Here is a 17,442-nt window from a genome sequence, read left to right on the forward strand (position 1 = left end):
GAGCCCAGGCCACACAGGCCCTGGAAGGCCATGCCAAGGAATTTGTCTTTCTTACTCCATTAACCTTACTTCATCTTTTATGATCCTTCCTTGTCTTTTAGACTAATTCCTCTTGGCAAAATATTGGCTTCCGTTGGTCAAAGGTCAGGGCTTATCTTTCTTAACACCTTCAGCTCTGGGTGCCCCGTCAATATATTTGTTGAGTTTAGCATGCTAGGTGTACGAAAACCAAATCGTGAGCAGTCAGGAAATAGCACATTTTGACTCACAGCAAAATTAGTGAATGTTTTTTTTTTTTACTCCTTAAAGAATATTATGAAAGACCTTAGAGAGAATATTCTTCCAAGATTAAAATTGTACGTCTCATGTTGTGATATTGACCACATCAGTATGACAAAGCAAATTGTTGCTGAGAGTTGCTAACCTGATTATAACCGCAATAGAACTTGGTCTTTACCTAAGTCATCTGATTATTTACACTTTACTCATTTTCATAAACCAAATCTGATCTTGTTTTTAGATTACAGTCTTCTATTCCCACAAAGTAGCCTAAGTGATTTTTTTTTTTTTAAAACATAGGTTGTATCAAGTAACTCCTCTCCTTAAAAATATTTATTACTAGGGCTTCCTAGGTGGCACAGTGGTTGGGAATCCACCTGCCAGTGTAGAGGACGCGAGTTCGATCCCTGCTCCAGGAAGATCCCACATGCCGCGGAGCAACAAAGCCCGTGCGCAAAAAAAAAAAAAACAAAAAAACCTTTATTACTTTCCCATTTCACTTTCAATAAAATCTGCCTCCTCTGCCTCCTTATCAGGGCCTTCAGAGGGAAGGGATTCCCCCAAGGCTGGGGAAAGAGTTGGGAGGGAGGCAGACCTTAAACTCAAGTTTCCTGACTGACAGCCCTGTGCTCTTTGGACTATATTCTACATCCCTCTGGAGTCACTCTTCTACCAGGTGCTGAGTCCCAGTGCTACATAAATAATAATAACTATCATCTTGCCACCTTCAAAATCTTGGAAGTTTTGAGCTGGAAGAGTCTCTGACTCCAGGAAGCCCTTCTTGACTTCCTTCCCTCCTCTGGCTCCCACAGCACCTGAGAGAACGTCCCACATGCAGCGTGATTGCCTGTTTACCTTCCAGATGGTGAGCGACCTGAGAACAACACCTGTGCCCTTACTTGCCTTGGTTTCCTCAGCTTCTAGCTCTTGCACACTGTAAAACACTTGATAAATCTTTAATGAATCATTGCGAAAAGAGTCTAGAAATTATCTCGTCTAGTTATCCCCATTTTATAAATGGTGAAAGTGAGGCTCAGACAGATGGGAAAAGACTCACAAAGGGTACCTTATGATTGATCAAGAAATTTCACCTCTGTTTTCTCATTTGTTCCATGAGACACATACTCTTACTGCCATCTCCACCTATAGATGAGAAACTGAGGCCCAAGGAGATAAAATGACATGCCAAAAGGAACACAGAAAGGCAGGTAGAGAGGCAAAAGGTACAGGTTGTATCCGGCTGATGTATTCAAAGATACAAGCATCACCAACATGGCTCCCCTCCCTTTTTTTTTTCCTTTAAAAACTTTTATTGAGATACAGTTGACATATAATAAACTGCATGTATTTAAAGTGTACAATTTGATATTGTTTTCTTATCAGTAATGTATACATGGTAATCCCAATCTCCCACTTCATCCCACCCCAACCCCCGCCCCTCTTCCCCACTTGGTGTCCAAAACCAAAATGGCCCCTTTTTAGGCAGCCCCCAGCAGTTAGCTCCTGTATCTGAGAGGGAAATACTGCCTCCCTGGACTGTTTGTGTGTATCTTTTTTTTTTTTTTTTAATTATTATTTATTTGGCTGTGCTGGTCTTAGTTGTGGCATGCAGGCTCTTTTAGTTGTGGCATGTGGGATCTAGTTCCCCGATCAGGGATCAAACCCAGGCCCCCTGATTGGGAGCGCAGAGTCTTAAGCACTGGCCTACCAGGAAAGTCCCTGTGTGTATCTTTAGATCCAACAACACACAACTTGCTGCCTGGCACACAATGGCCCTGACACCTTGGGGATGAAAACAGTATAGCTATCTGGCTTGTGGAGCTCCCACCAGATGGGCAACCTGCTCATGGCATTTGGTGACTAAAACCATGCAAAATCCAACAAGGTCTAACCTCTTGCCATCTGCTCAGCCAATCAGGGTCACGACGCATCATGATATCCATCTCAGATGTCTCTGCAGCCTGGTACCCGAAGCAACTTATTCTTTTTTTTTTTTTTTTAATTTTATTTATTTATTAATTATTTTGGGGGGGGGTACACCAAGTTCAATCATCTGTTTTTATACACGTATCCCCATATTCCCTCCCTCCCTTGACTCCCCCCCCACCCTCCCTCGAGTTCCCCCCATCCTCCTTATCTCAGTCCTCTAAGGCATCTTCCATCCTCGAGTTGAACTCCCTTTGTTATACAACTTCCCACTGGCTACCTATTTAACAGTTGGTAGTATATGTATGTCTGTGCCGAAGCAACTTACTCTGACTCTTCTCTTGCAGAAAGAGCCTCTGGATGAGTCTGGGTGGATGATTAAAAATGTCCTTTCTATGCCAATTGTGAACAAGAAGGAAGAAATTGTTGGGGTGGCCACGTTTTACAATCGCAAAGATGGGAAACCCTTTGATGAAATGGATGAGACCCTCATGGAGGTACGGTTTCTGAGGAGGCCTCTGGACGTGGGATTCAGAGTTGACTCACCAATGAACCTGGCTTCCAGAGCCCAGGAGGGATGGGAGCTCACCTTGTAAACACTTTTCTGACTCAACGTTTATTCTCTTTGCTCTCACTTCTGCACTGCCATGGTTGTCAGAGAAATCTATAATCCCTTTTTAAAAAAATTAATAAACTTAACCTTTTAGAGAAGCTTCAGGTTCACAGCAAAACTGAGCAGAAAGTACAGAGAGTTCACTTATATCCCATGTCTCCACATGTGCACAACATATTCCTTCTGTGAAATTATTATGCATTAGGATGGTGCTTGATGTGTGTTAGAGCTTTATTCAAAGTGCATTCCCCTCCATTATTTCATCTTATCCTCCCAACAGCTCTTTGAGGAGGGCAGCACATAGCTAGCTAATCAAACCCATTTTATAGCTGAGAAAATGGAGGCTTAGAGAGTCTTGCCCTAAGTTACAGAAGCAGGATCAAACCCAGATGTTCTGCCTCTGATTCTTCTTTTCTTCCCTTTCAGTCTTTGGCTCAGTTCCTGGGCTGGTCTGTCTTAAATCCTGACACTTATGAGTTAATGAACAGACTTGAAAACAGGAAGGATATTTTCCAAGACATGGTGAAATATCATGTGAAGTGTGACAATGAGGAAATCCAGAAAATCCTGGTGGGTGGTGTTTTTACCCTGTTTCTCCTCTAGAAGTGGCTGCTCCGGGGACAGCTGTCCTTGCAGGGTTACCTCAGTCTTAGGACCAGACCTTGGCTTAACAGCTCTAGAAACTCCATTTTTCTCTGTGCTTAGGGCTAACTTGGTACTAGAGATAGGGCCACCAACCACAGACCTGGAATGGATTTTTTTTTTGGCCACACCCCACAGCATGTGGGATCTTCGTTCCCTGACCAGGGATTGAACTTGCACCCCCTGCATTGGAAGTGCAGAGTCTTAATCACTGGACCACCAGGGAAGTCCCAAAGTAAGGATTTTTAGCCCCGTTGCAGAGATGAAGAAACTGAGGCCCAGAACGGGGAAGTAATTTGTCCCCAAATCACCCAGCTTGTTAAATAGGTCTCATTTAACATTTATCCGGACAATGAGCAAATTATCACTGCTCTGAAAGGGGTGCCTCGGGAGGTAGTGAGCACCCTGTCACGACAGGTATCCTAGCACAGGCTGGATGATCATGTATCAGGGATGCTATAGAGGAGAGTCCCACCTGGGTAGGAAATTGGATGGCAGGCTTTCAATGATATGTGAGAATCAGTGATCTACCATTCCTGGGATTTTGGTCACAAAGAGATCAAGATTTTAGAAGTTAACAGAATTAGCCAAAGGGCACTGGATACGATGCCCAGCTGAGTTCCCGACACTTTGGTTTATACGCTGTAGAAGTGGAAACAACATAAGCCAGTGTTTTCAGAGGGCATTTCTTAAGCTGGGAAGGTATCACAACAAATTTGATCACTGTGATCCCAATAACTGATGAATTCAAAGGAGAAAACATCCAGTTTGGATGAACTGACCCATGGTTTGCTTGTCTCAGTCCATAATTTTAAGCCAAATGATGGATATGTAGACCCTGTGGAGGCACAGCCTCAGTGAACCAGTTAAAAGTTAATAGACTGTGCTCTAGATCAAGAAATCCAAAACAAGTTATTGGGTCCAGGTTCCCCCCTCTTGTAGCACATGAGGAAATAGGCCCAGAGAGGGAAGGAACTTGCCTCAAAATACACCATAAGTGAGAGGAAGAGCCAGGACCATGAATAAGGTCTCCAGACACCCAGTCAGTAGTAATAACAATATCAACGACAGCATTATTTAATTCTAGCACTTACTATGTGCCAAGCACTGCTCTCAGTGATTTACATGCATTATTTAACTTAGCTGAGTATATGTTTTTTAAAATGACTCTGCATAAGGGACTTCCCTGGTGGTTCAATGGTTAGGACTCTGTGCTTCCATTGCAGGGGGTATTGGTTCCATCCCTGTTCGGGGAACTAAGATCCTGCATTAAAAAAAAAAAAAGGACTTTGCATAATCTAATTTTAATTTGCCAGTTAAGTAACTTTATTATCCCCATTTTATAGATGAGGAAATGGGGCATCCAAGCCAGTAACTGGCAGAGCTTGAGTCTGCATGCAGGACTCCAAGGCTCCAAAGTCCATGACCTTGAATGTACTTGTCAGTAAATATTGAATAGCAGCCTCTCTGAGCTGGTAGCTCAGTTGCAAGAACTTTGGTAGACGAAGAAAAAGGGAAATGCAAAAGTAGAGACATATTTAGACATTAGATGTAGTAAACTAATTTTTTCTCTGCTATTTCGGGCCCTGGCAGAAAACCAGAGAGGTGTATGGGAAGGAGCCATGGGAATGCGAAGAGGAAGAGCTGGCTGAGATCCTGGTGAGCTGGGCAGCAGCATTGGCCCTGACTTGTTACAAGCGCAGGGTGTTCTCCAAGCATGGGCGGGGAGCATCTCCACCAAGTGAGACCCTTGCCACTCTGCTCTGATCCTTCCAGCAGACTCGGGATAGGGACAGGGCTGGGGGCGGGGTGGGGGGGATGGCATGGGAGAGGGACCCAGGAACTCTTCATGTGCCCCAGTCACTTGACTCCATGTTTCACACAGCAAGGAGAGCTGCCAGATGCAGACAAATACGAAATTAATAAGTTCCACTTCAGCGACCTGCCCCTGACAGAACTGGAGCTGGTGAAATGTGGAATACAGATGTACTATGAGCTCAAAGTGGTGGATAAATTTCACATTCCTCAGGAGGTGAGGTCGAAACAAACCTTTGATGTCCCTTTTTCTTTTCCTTTTTTGCTTGCTTCAAAAAAAAAAAAAGAAGACAATCTGTAAACTGCCTTCAAAAGAGCATACCCTCAGCTTTTAGGATTTAAAGCTTTAGCCATATCGCACAGATGAGTCATTTATCAGAAGGGAGGCACATGGTTCCTCTGAACTGTGGTATTTCTCAAGGTGGGTCCTGAGGCACTGAGTTCTGAAGACTATGGATAAATGGGATGCAGAAAACAGTCCTACAGTCAAACAGGGTGGGAAATGTGGGTTAAATCCATTTAAACAGGACTTCTTCCCTGCAGGATTCCTTAGACGTGCGGTGCCTCTAGGGGGATGGGGATGGACAGAAAAGGTGGAGGTGGGGGTGTATTATGCGCGGCATTTGCCAGACTTCTTTGATTAGAGCCGTGGTTCTAAGTGTGTCGCCCCAGACCACATCGGCACCACCTGAAGAGGAATCAGTGTGGCCACCGGCACAAGTTCAAACACACACACACACACACTCCACCCTGGAGCGATGCAGACGTGCACTCAAGTTTGAGAACCGCTGGTCTGAAGGCCCCTTTGGTTCTTCTCTGGTACAGCTCCTGCAAGCTTCTCCCCGGGCCTTGTTTCCTAACAACGTCCATTGTCACAGTATCTAGCAGTTTGCAAAGTGCAGCCTTGCTGCCTCTATTGCTCGTTCCCACTTGTGGTCCGGTGTGGGGGTTGGAGCACCTGGGGCTCAGCAGGCAGCCCCCTCCCTCCCCGCGACCGGGCCGCGGAGCTGCTGCCTCACTGACGTGCATGTGTTCACAGGCCCTGGTGCGGTTCATGTATTCCCTGAGCAAGGGCTACCGCAGGATCACCTACCACAACTGGCGGCATGGCTTCAACGTGGGGCAGACCATGTTCTCCTTGCTGGTGGTACGGTGGGGCTGGGGCGGCGTGGTGGGCGGGACCGTGGGCGGCTGGGGGCTCCCGCCGCGCCACGCCGGGACGACCTCGTGCAGCTCCCCAGGCAGCAGCGGCATCCTTCTTCTATTTATTGCGTTTTTAAAAAATAAGCAGGAAGAGTACGAGCTTAGCATACTGAATTCCAGGAAAGGAGAAGTCTATAAAATAAAAAGTAAAAGAAAGCTGCATTCTACTCCCACCCTCAAACCATGACACAACTCCTTCCAGATTTTCTTTTAGAAGCATCAAGATATCTTTGTTCACACACACATACACAACGTTTATTTTGCTTATAACCGATTAAATAATATTATTCTGTAATATGCTTTTTTCATTGGAAAATATAAATATATCAAACACATTCTTTATATATCTTTTTTATTGTGGTAAAATATACATAACCTAAAATTTACCATTTTAATCATTTTTAGGTGCCCAGTTCAGTGGCAATAAGTATGTTCACAATACTGTGCAACCATCACTACTCTCCATCTCTAGAAATCTCCAGCTTCCCAAACAGACACCCTGTCCCCATTAACCAACAGCATTAACGCAGCTCCCCATTTCCCCCGTCCCCAGCCCCTGGTGCCCACCACTGTGCTTCTTCAGTCTCTATGAAGGTGATTATAGGTACCTCACACAAGGAGAATCACACAGTATCTGTCCTTTCGTGTCTGACTTAATCCACTTAGCGTAATGTTTTTAAGGCTTAACCATGATCTAATGTTATGGCTTCAGAGTATTACGTATTGTTTAAGTAGACCCATGTTTCTTCACCCAGCCCCACTATTGTTGGACAGGGGTGGGGACTGGGGGTGGGGGGGTTGTTTTCAATCTTTCACCATTACAAACAGTACTACCGTGTCCTTGGATGCACATACCTATGTGTATATGTGTCCGTCTTTTTTGTCTCAGAGGGTTTGGAGTTTTTATTTCATTTAAAAGTGTTTTCCCAACCAGGTCATGACACAAATCCCTGCCCTTGTCCAGTCTCCTCATCCTCATTCCTTTCCCTTGTGGCTGGAATGGCCAGGGCAGGGCAAGCACTAGGACCTGGAGGCAGGAATTCTGGCCAGGCTGCCATTGAAGGTGAAAAACACACGGATTAGACTTGATTTATCTCTTAGAGTCACAGAGTCAGGGTCACCTCCCCAGGGCTCTTTCCACCCTTGACTCCCTGCACAGACAAGGAGCTAAGTATCTGCAAGACGCTCAGGGGGAAATTCTTCTGGGCTGTGCTTGAACTGGTAGACCAAGTTTGGAAGGTTTACTTTACCGGTCTGGCCATGTTCAAAAATCCTCTAAATCTTCAAACTTGAGGGCTGTAAGTCTCTCAGCAATCATCCAGTCTGATGCCCTCCACCTTGAGTGTGCACAAGGAGATACTGAGGCCCAGAGGGAGATGGGACCAGCGAAGGTCACTCAGGAGTAAGGTGACCCACCATCCCCGTTTGCCTGGGACTATCCCAGTTCTAGCATGGGAAGTCCCACATCTCAGAAAACCCCTCAGTCTTGGCAAACATCTGGTCACCCTGTGACACCAGGGGTCCAGCCAAGAGCAGACCTATGTTTCCAAGCTCCGGGCCCTCCCCCTCACACCTGCCCTCTCAGCCCTGCTTCCAAGCCCCACAAGAAAGGAGTGAGTGGCATCTCTGACTGTCCTTCCAGACAGGAAAGCTGAAGCGATACTTCACGGACCTGGAGGCCCTGGCCATGGTCACCGCTGCCTTCTGCCATGACATTGACCACAGAGGTACCAACAATCTCTACCAGATGAAGTGAGTCAGCCCTTACTGGCCCTCCTCTCTACCTCCTGCCTCCAGGATTGATTACCTAGATCTGAATGGGGCTCGGACTCACTTCCCAAGGGGAAGTCGCGCAGTCCACAGCTTTCCATTTCCTCCTGGCCTTTGGATCTGGGTAAACTCCTGTGATAGACAGAATAATGAGCTTCAAATATGTCCACACCCCAGTGCCTGGAGCCTGGGAATATGCTGCCTTACATTCAAAGGATTAAGTTAAAGATGTTGAATCATTCATAGATATGATTAAGGATGTTGAAATACAAGGATTATCTTAGGTTATCCGAGTGAGACCCACATAATCAGAAGGGTCCTTATAAGAAGGAGGTGGGAAGTCAGAGAGGACAGAAAATGCTACACTGTTGGCTTTGAAGAGGGAGGACGGGCCACAAGCCAAGGAATGTAGGGGCCTCTAGAAGCTAGAAAAGGCAGTGAGACAGATGCTCCCCTAGAGCCTCCAAAAGGGAAGCAGCTCTGCAGACCCATTTCAGCCTTCTGAACTCTCGAGACATAAGACAGTAATTTTTATTGTTTTAAGCCATTCAGTTTGTAGTAATGTATTAGAGCAACAACAGGAAACTAATATATTATACTTCTTCACTCTCCTCCTTCCCTTCCTACCTGTCGAACTAATTGAAGCCAAGATATTAGTAACTGATAATAGTTCATTTATTCACCTCGTACTTATAATGCTCCTAACACCAGTGCAGTAGGCCCTGTGCTAGGCAAAGGAGGCACCATGGTGAACTTACCAGACACAGTCCCTGTCCTCACAGAGCTTATAGTCCAGACAGTCTCTGAGGCAGAGTCCTTGAACCATGGTCTCAGTGGACCATCATGACCACCGTGTGGGCTGGGCAGAGCAGGGACAAGTGTGGTACCCATATTATAAATGAGGAAACTGAGGCTCTGCCCAGGGCCCACAGCCTGTAAGTCATCAGTAAGCCCTAGAACATGCTACTCTGAGCCTTCTCACTTCTTGCCTGCTGCTCCGAGGTTAGAGATTATGTTTACATTTTATCTTGTTGGAAGCTAAGTACTGATCTCGGTGCTTGGTGTATAACAAGGGCTCGACAGATATTTATTGAATAAAGACATGAATAAATATATTGCTTGTGGGAATTCAGTGGCTTCCCCTAAGAATCAGGTATGGAGGATCTGGGGCTTGGTGATCTTCAATGTATGGCCCAGTGCCAATGTCCATGGATGGCTACAGGGATGCATAAGTCTCTAAAATTGCATGTGGCATTGTGTTTGTGTCTTTTGGGGGGGATAAGGGTCCACACTTCTAGGGAGTCCATGACCCTAAAGAGGCCCAGAGTCAGTTGCGGAGAAAGCTAAAGCCTGAAGGTCACGATACCTGCTATCTAGTCCTATCTCCCACTGTCCTACTGGGTGACAAGTTCCTTCTTATTCTTGGACTTCAACCTCTCTGACTGCAGAATCAGGAGGTGACAGGAATGGATGATGTCTTTAACCTTCATCTCAGCAGTTCCACGTGGATCCTCTCTCTCTGTGTCTCTCTCTTTCTCTCCCATGCAGATCCCAGAACCCACTGGCCAAGCTCCATGGCTCCTCCATCTTGGAAAGACACCACTTGGAGTTTGGCAAAACGTTGCTGAGAGATGAGGTAGCGTGACAGCCCTCTGCACGGGCTTTGGGGTCTATGAAGGAGCCCCCACCTCACCAGAAGCGTGAGCGTGGCCAGGCATTGGCCTGGGCTGCCTCTCCCGTCACCCGGGGTGGCCGTCGGTAGCTGTGTGCCTTTACTGCCAGCATCACTTCTCACATCTCTCCTGTGGTTTTCTCTTTAGAGCCTGAATATCTTTCAGAACCTCAATCGCAGGCAGCACGAGCACGCGATCCACATGATGGACATCGCGATCATTGCTACCGACCTCGCCTTGTATTTCAAGTTGGTGCTTCTTCTCGTGTTAAGAATAACAATGATTATAATAATAACAAACACCATAATTCTGACTGACTTAGTGTGTATTCTGTGCCAGGCACCACACGGGTGCTATGGACACATCAACTCTCACTACAGCTCTGTGAGTTATTCTTACCCCTTATACAGATGGGGAAACTGAGATCCAGAGGAAGATTAGCTAAGATCACATAACAAATCCATGGTCAAGTCTGAGTTAGAACCTACGTCTTCACTCCCAGGCGTTGGTTCTTTTCACCTGTTTTTTTTTAATTACGTTGCTTTAATCAGCCTCTGTCTGAAACAGCCAACGTTAGAAGGCCAGGGGTTGCCTTATTCTAAGATGTGCTCCTTTAACGGACTGGTGTGTTTTGTAGGAAAAGGACGATGTTCCAAAAGATCGTGGATCAGTCTAAGACATATGATACTCAACAGGAGTGGACGCAGTACATGATGCTGGATCAGACACGGAAGGAAATCGTTATGTGAGTTGACTCAGGGCTTAAACCCTGATTCCCTTAAGCCTGGGGTCGTAAGGCAAGATGCTGCACTGACAGGACTTGCTGCCTTTAAGAGAGCCCTGGGACACTTTCCATTTTGGAGGGCTCTGACACATGAAACAAAGTTATGCCAAAACAGCATTGCAGAAATTATATTTTTTCATTTTAAATTTATTTATTTGTTTTTATTTATGGGCTCTGTTGGGTCTTCATTGCTGTACGTGGGCTTTCTGTAGTTGAGGAAAGTGGGGGCTACTCTTTGTTGCAGAGCACGGGCTCTAGGCACGTGGGCTTCAGTAGTTGCAGAGCATGGGCTCATTAGTTGTGGCTTCCGGGCTCTAGAGCAGAGGCTCAGTAGTTGTGGCACACGGGCTTTGTTGCTCCACAGCATGTGGGATTTTCCCAGCCTGGGGCTCAAATCCGGGTCCCCTGCATTGGCAGGTGGATTCTTAAGCACTGTGCTACCAGGGAAGCCCTGTTTAATCTTTATTCTAGCACAAAAACACAAGACACTATATTGTTGTTTTATTTCTTTGTATACAAAAAGACTGAAGTATTTCTATCCTAAAATGCAGAATTTTGGTGGTAAAGTGATGTAACTTTAAAGTTTTTGATAAAACATAGAGCATTATACCAATTATGGTTTGAGTGATAGCTAAGTGTCACTCAAAATATACAAGCTTAATTTCTTTAGTGTTCCTTTATACATGGCAGTAGCCTGCAAAACAGCTGTGCAATTCACAAATTAGCTCCATGGTTTATATGACATTTGTAGTGCCTTGCTGGCATGAGGTCTGATAACGGGACTCAATTTTAAGTTTTCTGGTGAATATCTTCTTTTCTTCTTCTCAATGTGCTTGCCTGATTCACCTCAGTTGATGGTGGGGTGAGAATTGTAAATTTGAGGCCTTTTGTGAATATGTGACCCAAGCCACTTGGTCCCCTGTGACAGGTCCTGGGTGTTGATGTCAAAGGAGATAAGGCCTGACCCAGTACCCAAAGAAGTGTTAGTTTATCCCCAGATGCGTCTGTGGAGATGAGGTTTAATTAAGTCACAAATGCTAAAAGTCCCTGCAACAGAGAAGGGGCAGCTGCTGGGACAGGCACAGGGAAGACTGGGCAAGTGGCCAGTTGTCCCTCCCTCAGCTTTGAAGTTGTCCAACCAGGCCTCCCCAAAGGTCCTCCCATCCTGGGGAGCAGTGTGACCTGCGCCCACTGAACAAGGAGCCACACACCGGCTACAGCTGCTCCCGGGCAGACCAGGAGCTGCCCTGCTGGACATTTCGAAATGGTGCTGCAGAGGAACTGAATGAGTGGAAAGAACACCAAGTTCTTGGACAGGAGGACTTATTAACAGGAAAAGTTGTCTATTTTCCTTATTTAGTTATTCATTTAATATGATTCCAAGGAAAATATCGACTTTATTTTGGGGAGAATTACGAAGCTAATTCCAAAATCCTTGTGAGAAATAAGTATGGAAAAAGAGGGCACTACCCTGGTGGCGCAGTGGTTAAGAATCCACCTGCCAATGCATGGGACAGGGCTTTGAGCCCTGGTCCGGGAAAAGCCCGCATGCCACGGAGCAACAAAGCCCATGCACTACAACTACTGAGCCTGCACTCTAGAGCGCATGAGCTACAACTACTGAAGCCTGCATGCCTAGAGCCCGTGCTTTGCAACAAGAGAAGCCACTGCAATGAGAAGCCTGCACACCGCAACGAAGAGTAGGCCCTACTCACCATAACTAGAGAAAGCCCACGCACAACAACAAAGACCCAATGCAGCCAAAAAATAAATTAAAAAAAAAAGTATGCAAAAAGAGCCAGAAAATTCTGAAAGAGAAAGGAAATAATAGGGACCAGCAGAACTGAAGGCAGTTCAGTCCTAGGCCTGAGAAGGACAGGTCATTGAACAGACTAAAAAGACAATGCCTGGGACTTCCCTGGTGGTGCAGTGGTTAAGAATCTGCCTGCAGATGCAGGGGACACGGGTTCAATCCTTGATCTGGGATGATCCCACATGCCACAGAGCAACTAAGCCCGAGTACCACTACTACTGAGCTCGAGCTCTAGGGCCCGTGAGCTAAAACTACTGAGCCCGTTGCCACAACTCCTGAAGCCCACGTGCCTAGAGCCCATGCTCTGCAACAAGAGAAGCCACTGCAATGAGAAGCCCGTGCACCGCAGGAAGAGTAGCCCCCTGCATGCTACAACTAGAGAAAGCCTGTGTGCAGCAACAAAGACCCGGTGCAGCCAATAAAGAAATACAGAAATAAACAAATTTTTAAAAAAAGACAATGCCTGTGCTAAAAGTGGATTTTCTGCCAGTGGAGAAAGGGATAATTTCATAAATGGTGTTGGGACCCTGAGGTGGTCTGATGGTTTTTTTCCAGGAAGCAATTCTCCAATTCTCAGTGAACACTGACTGGTTGTCCCACAGATTTAACTCAATTCTCACACTATCCACCCGGAGACAGCGTCAGACCCCATATACTAAGTGCTCATCCCCACGAGACTGGCTTCCTTTCAGACCCCAACGGCAAGTCCAGGTTGCCTGTGCTTCTGATAGACCAGCTATAAATTGGATGTTCTCATGACCCCCTGCTTGGCTTTAATTAATTTGATAGAGTGGCTCAAGGAACTCCGAGAAATGTTTACTTACATGACCAGTTTATTATAAAGGTTATTATAAAGAATACAGAAGAACAGCCAAACAGGTACATAGGATAAAGTCAGAAGGGTCCTGAATGCAGGGGCTTCCATCCCCATGGAATTAGGGTGTATTCACCAACGCTGAAGCTTGTTAAATCTCATTGTTCAAGAGTTTTTATAAAATTTAATCTGCAGCTCCTCCCAGCACTTTCCCAGAGGCCAGCAGGTGGGGGTGAAAGTTCCATTCCTTTATTCACTTGATCTTTCTGGTGACCAGCCCTACTTGAACCCAACTAGGGACCCTACCCTAAGTCACCCTATATGACTTCATTAGCATAAATCCAAAGGGGGCTTCCTGGAAAGGATAAGACACTCCTATCACTCAGGAAATTCCAAGGGTTTTAAGGAGCTCTGTGTGAGGAACCAGGGACAAAGACCAAATGTATTTCATATTCCACCATAGGTGGCCACAGAGGTAAATCCCTATTTCACTTTTATAGCAAATAAATTTCAGATGAATCAAGGATTTTAAAATAATGAGAAAACAAACTAAAAATATGGAGAGAGGAAAAAAAGCATGGGAGAATTAAGAGTAAGCTCTTCTCTTAAGTGTTACACAAAACGCAACAGTGATAAAAAGATCAATAAATTTGACTACATAAAAATTAGAGATTTCTGCATAACACACACAAGAACACATAGTCAGAATGCAAATGATACACTGGGGGAACATATGTGCAACACTTCTGACAGAAAAAGAGCTAATTTCCTTAGTAGTGTTAATACAATTCAAGAAAAAGGCTACTCCCACCAAAACAATGAGAAGGCATGAATAGATACTTCCCAGGAAAGGAATTACAGTGGGATAGAAACCTTACCCACAGTGAGAGAAATGCAAAACAAAGGCACCTCAAGATATACTTGTTCATCCCTCCTATTGGCAAAGATTAAACATTCGCTCACACATCGTGTCGGGCAGAGTGAGGGGTAACAGGCCATCCAGTTCACCGTGGTGGGAATGTAAACAGTTATTTTGCTTTGTTTTGTGTTGTTGTTATTGTTTTTAATGTTTGCATAGCTTTCTTTGGCCACGCCAAACGGTTCATGGGATCTTAATTCCCCGACTAGGGATTGAACCCAGGCCACAGCAGTAAGATCGCCGAGTCCTAACCACTGGGCAGCCAGGGAACTCCCCAGTAGGTGCCGTTTTATGGAGGACGACGCCTAACAAAATTGTAACCTGCCATACTCTTTGACCCAGCAGTGCCACAACTAGGATTTACCCTCCAGATGTTCTCCCACGTGTGCTCCAAGGAGTATGCACAAAGTTATTCATTGCAGCATTATTTGCAATCACAAAAAATCCTGAGAAAAACCTGAAATAATCATCATGGGGGACCAGGTTAAATACATCATGGTATTTCCACACCGTGCAATGTCATGCAAACTTTACAAAGAAATGCTATCAAGGATTTCAGAAAAATGTAAAAAGCTAGAGGCAGGACTTCTTCAATCATTGTAAAAACCAAGGTAGTCTTGAGCAGATGTCTTCACACTCAGCACACATACGCCACCCAAAGCCTTCCAAGACAAGTGTAGGCTTGGATGGCCTCAAGGGAATCAGTGTTCTCTTCACATTATCTTCTGGAGAAAGCACAGTAGGTGAGGCATGGTCAGGTCCTCACTCTTCTCCCACATTATAAGATAAAGGCAAACTCGCCCTTTTTTTTATGTCTATGGTGCAAAGACCTCTGGGACATCAAACAGAGCAACAGTAAATACCGGTGTCCTCAAAGCTCCTTTTAATCATGGCATCATAAACCCAAGGGAGGGCTTCGGGCCTTCCCTGTCTTACATATTTATTTTGGTAAAAGCAAAACAAGGCATTAGAAGTGTAGAGCTTTTTCTTTTGTACAGCAGGAGCTGAGGCATTTTTCATTTAACACTCTACTTCCTTCAGAGAATGTACCAAAGTCCAGGGATGGCCCCCTGCTATCAGGGCCAAGGTACATCAAGAAGGTAGCAGCACTTGGTTTCATCCATGCTTCTATCATCTATCTATCTATCTATCTATCTATCTATCTATCTATCTATCTATCTATCTTCTATCTATCTATCATCTATCTACCTATCTATCAATCATCTATCTATCATCTATTTATCTATCATCTATCGAATTGAATCTGCCTATATACCTATCCATCTATCTACCTCTACCTTTCTTAGAGTTAAGAATAAAGAATAAGATGGGTGTCTGTGATGCATTCGAACATGCTTATATGAAATAAAAAATAAAGTCAGATTCTTTCTGACAGAAACAAGTCTTATTTGCCTGCTTTAGCTGACAATAAAAGATTGGCATTTCCAATTATGTTACATGGCAAACATTTGCCATAAATTAAATAAGTCAAACTTGAAGGTTCAAAGTTTTGATGAAAACATAGTTAAACTTGTTTTAAGATAAAAGCACTTTATAAAAAATATAACACTGTAGAGGGAGGGATAAATTGGGAGTTTGGGATCAACAGATACATATAGCTATGTTTAAAATGGATAACCAACAAGAACCTACTTTAGAGCACAGGGAACTCTGCTCAATATTCTGTAATAACCTAAGTGGGAAAAGAATTTGAAAAAGAATAGATATATGTATATGTATAACTGAATCAGTTTGCTGTACACCTAAAACTAACACAACATTATTAATCAACTATACTCCAATATAAAATAAAGATTTGAAAATATATAACACTGGAAGATATATTAAAATGAATAGTGTTTTAATTGACCTAACCCATTCTGAGTATCTTGGGTTAACCAAAGTGCTGCAGAGAAAGTGTCAGGGGTGTAATTAATAGTCATATGAGGCGTCTCGGTCAAATTTTTATGGCACACTTCCCAGAACCTGAGGACGTGAATGTCTCTAACGCTTGCTTTAAACAATACTGAAGGAGAATCTAATTGAATTATCAGCTGATAGATAATTTAGATAATTTGGAAGAATATAAAGAATGGAATAGGATTCTCTTTCGGTTCTCTGAAGGCGTGGTGCGTGGGGAAAAGTGAACTTCTCAGCTGCCCACTTCATCCCTGCAGGGAAGGTGAGAAAACAGAGCTGCAGAGATGTTACGAAACCTGTACCACGTCATTCAGCTGGCCAGCCATCAGTAGTGACTTTCAAGAAAGGATCTGAGACTCTTCCCTACAATGGTGTAACACTCCTAGCTTAGCTATAGTTCTTAGCCTCCCATGTGCGGACGTGTGACTGATTTCCAGTATATGAAAGAGAAGTATGAGTAACGTACGCTAGCTCCCAGCCACGCCCACTGCTACCTCCCTCAAAATACCCTCTATGCTTTTGCCTCCTGATTGGGTGCAAAAGGGATCATCGCCCAAGCAACTGTGGGAGCCATGAGTCAGAAGGTGATCCCTGTGGATCATCACTTGGAAGAGAGGTGCCCGCTGATTAGGAATGCCCAGTTTGGACATGGCGTAAGCAAGAAACAAAGCAAATGGCTTTGCCTAACCACCGCTCTGCCTACGGATCCTATTGTGAACTGAAAGATGGTCTGGATGTTGTCGCCCTGTGAGTGATGATCTCAAAGCCTGCTTTCTCCTCGCTGACTCTAATGAGCTCTCTAACGACGGCATGGCTTTCATTACAACCCTTTTGTTCTGCCGCTGAGAAATGAATTTAAACAACAGTTATTCAAGAGCCAAAGCATTTATCGATTGGATAAACACAAGCCTGATATTTGGTTGTGTTCCTCCCAAGCCTGCCAGCTCCCATTTTTGCTAATCAGTCAGCCAGCCTGGTTTGCCTCCCACCTGATGGAGGGTGATGGTGCGGTTGTGGTCTTGTTCTGTAAAGGCAGGCAGGGAAGGGACTGCAGAAGATTGCCCAGCATAATCCTAAAGCTCTTTGAGGTGCAATTTTGAAAGGACCCCCAGACTCTTCTATGGTCCATTTATAGATAAACACAAATATATGAAATTAGAAGGGCTTTGCTTTTCAGGAGACTGTCGACAGGTCCACTCAAAAAATCAACCAGATTAATTAAAATCCAGGAACATTCGTGGTTGAACATTGTAAGAACTAGAGCATTTCTA

At 44.7% G+C, this 17,442-nt stretch overlaps 1 protein-coding gene across 1 annotated transcript in view; it reads left to right on the plus strand.

The window, feature by feature from the left end:
- The window catches only part of PDE6A (phosphodiesterase 6A), a 73,355-nt gene that overhangs the window by 41,518 nt on the left and 14,395 nt on the right, over positions 1–17,442 (plus strand). The window contains exons 9-17 of the mRNA XM_057731266.1: positions 2,553–2,702; positions 3,245–3,388; positions 5,054–5,119; positions 5,346–5,492; positions 6,315–6,422; positions 8,121–8,230; positions 9,797–9,884; positions 10,069–10,169; positions 10,559–10,666. Of these exons, the coding sequence (XP_057587249.1) occupies positions 2,553–2,702; positions 3,245–3,388; positions 5,054–5,119; positions 5,346–5,492; positions 6,315–6,422; positions 8,121–8,230; positions 9,797–9,884; positions 10,069–10,169; positions 10,559–10,666 (1,022 nt within the window). The remainder of the gene's footprint in view (positions 1–2,552; positions 2,703–3,244; positions 3,389–5,053; positions 5,120–5,345; positions 5,493–6,314; positions 6,423–8,120; positions 8,231–9,796; positions 9,885–10,068; positions 10,170–10,558; positions 10,667–17,442) is intronic.

Source organism: Hippopotamus amphibius, chromosome 1 (genome assembly GCF_030028045.1).
Source record: "Hippopotamus amphibius kiboko isolate mHipAmp2 chromosome 1, mHipAmp2.hap2, whole genome shotgun sequence".
NCBI classification, from domain to species: domain Eukaryota; kingdom Metazoa; phylum Chordata; class Mammalia; order Artiodactyla; family Hippopotamidae; genus Hippopotamus; species Hippopotamus amphibius.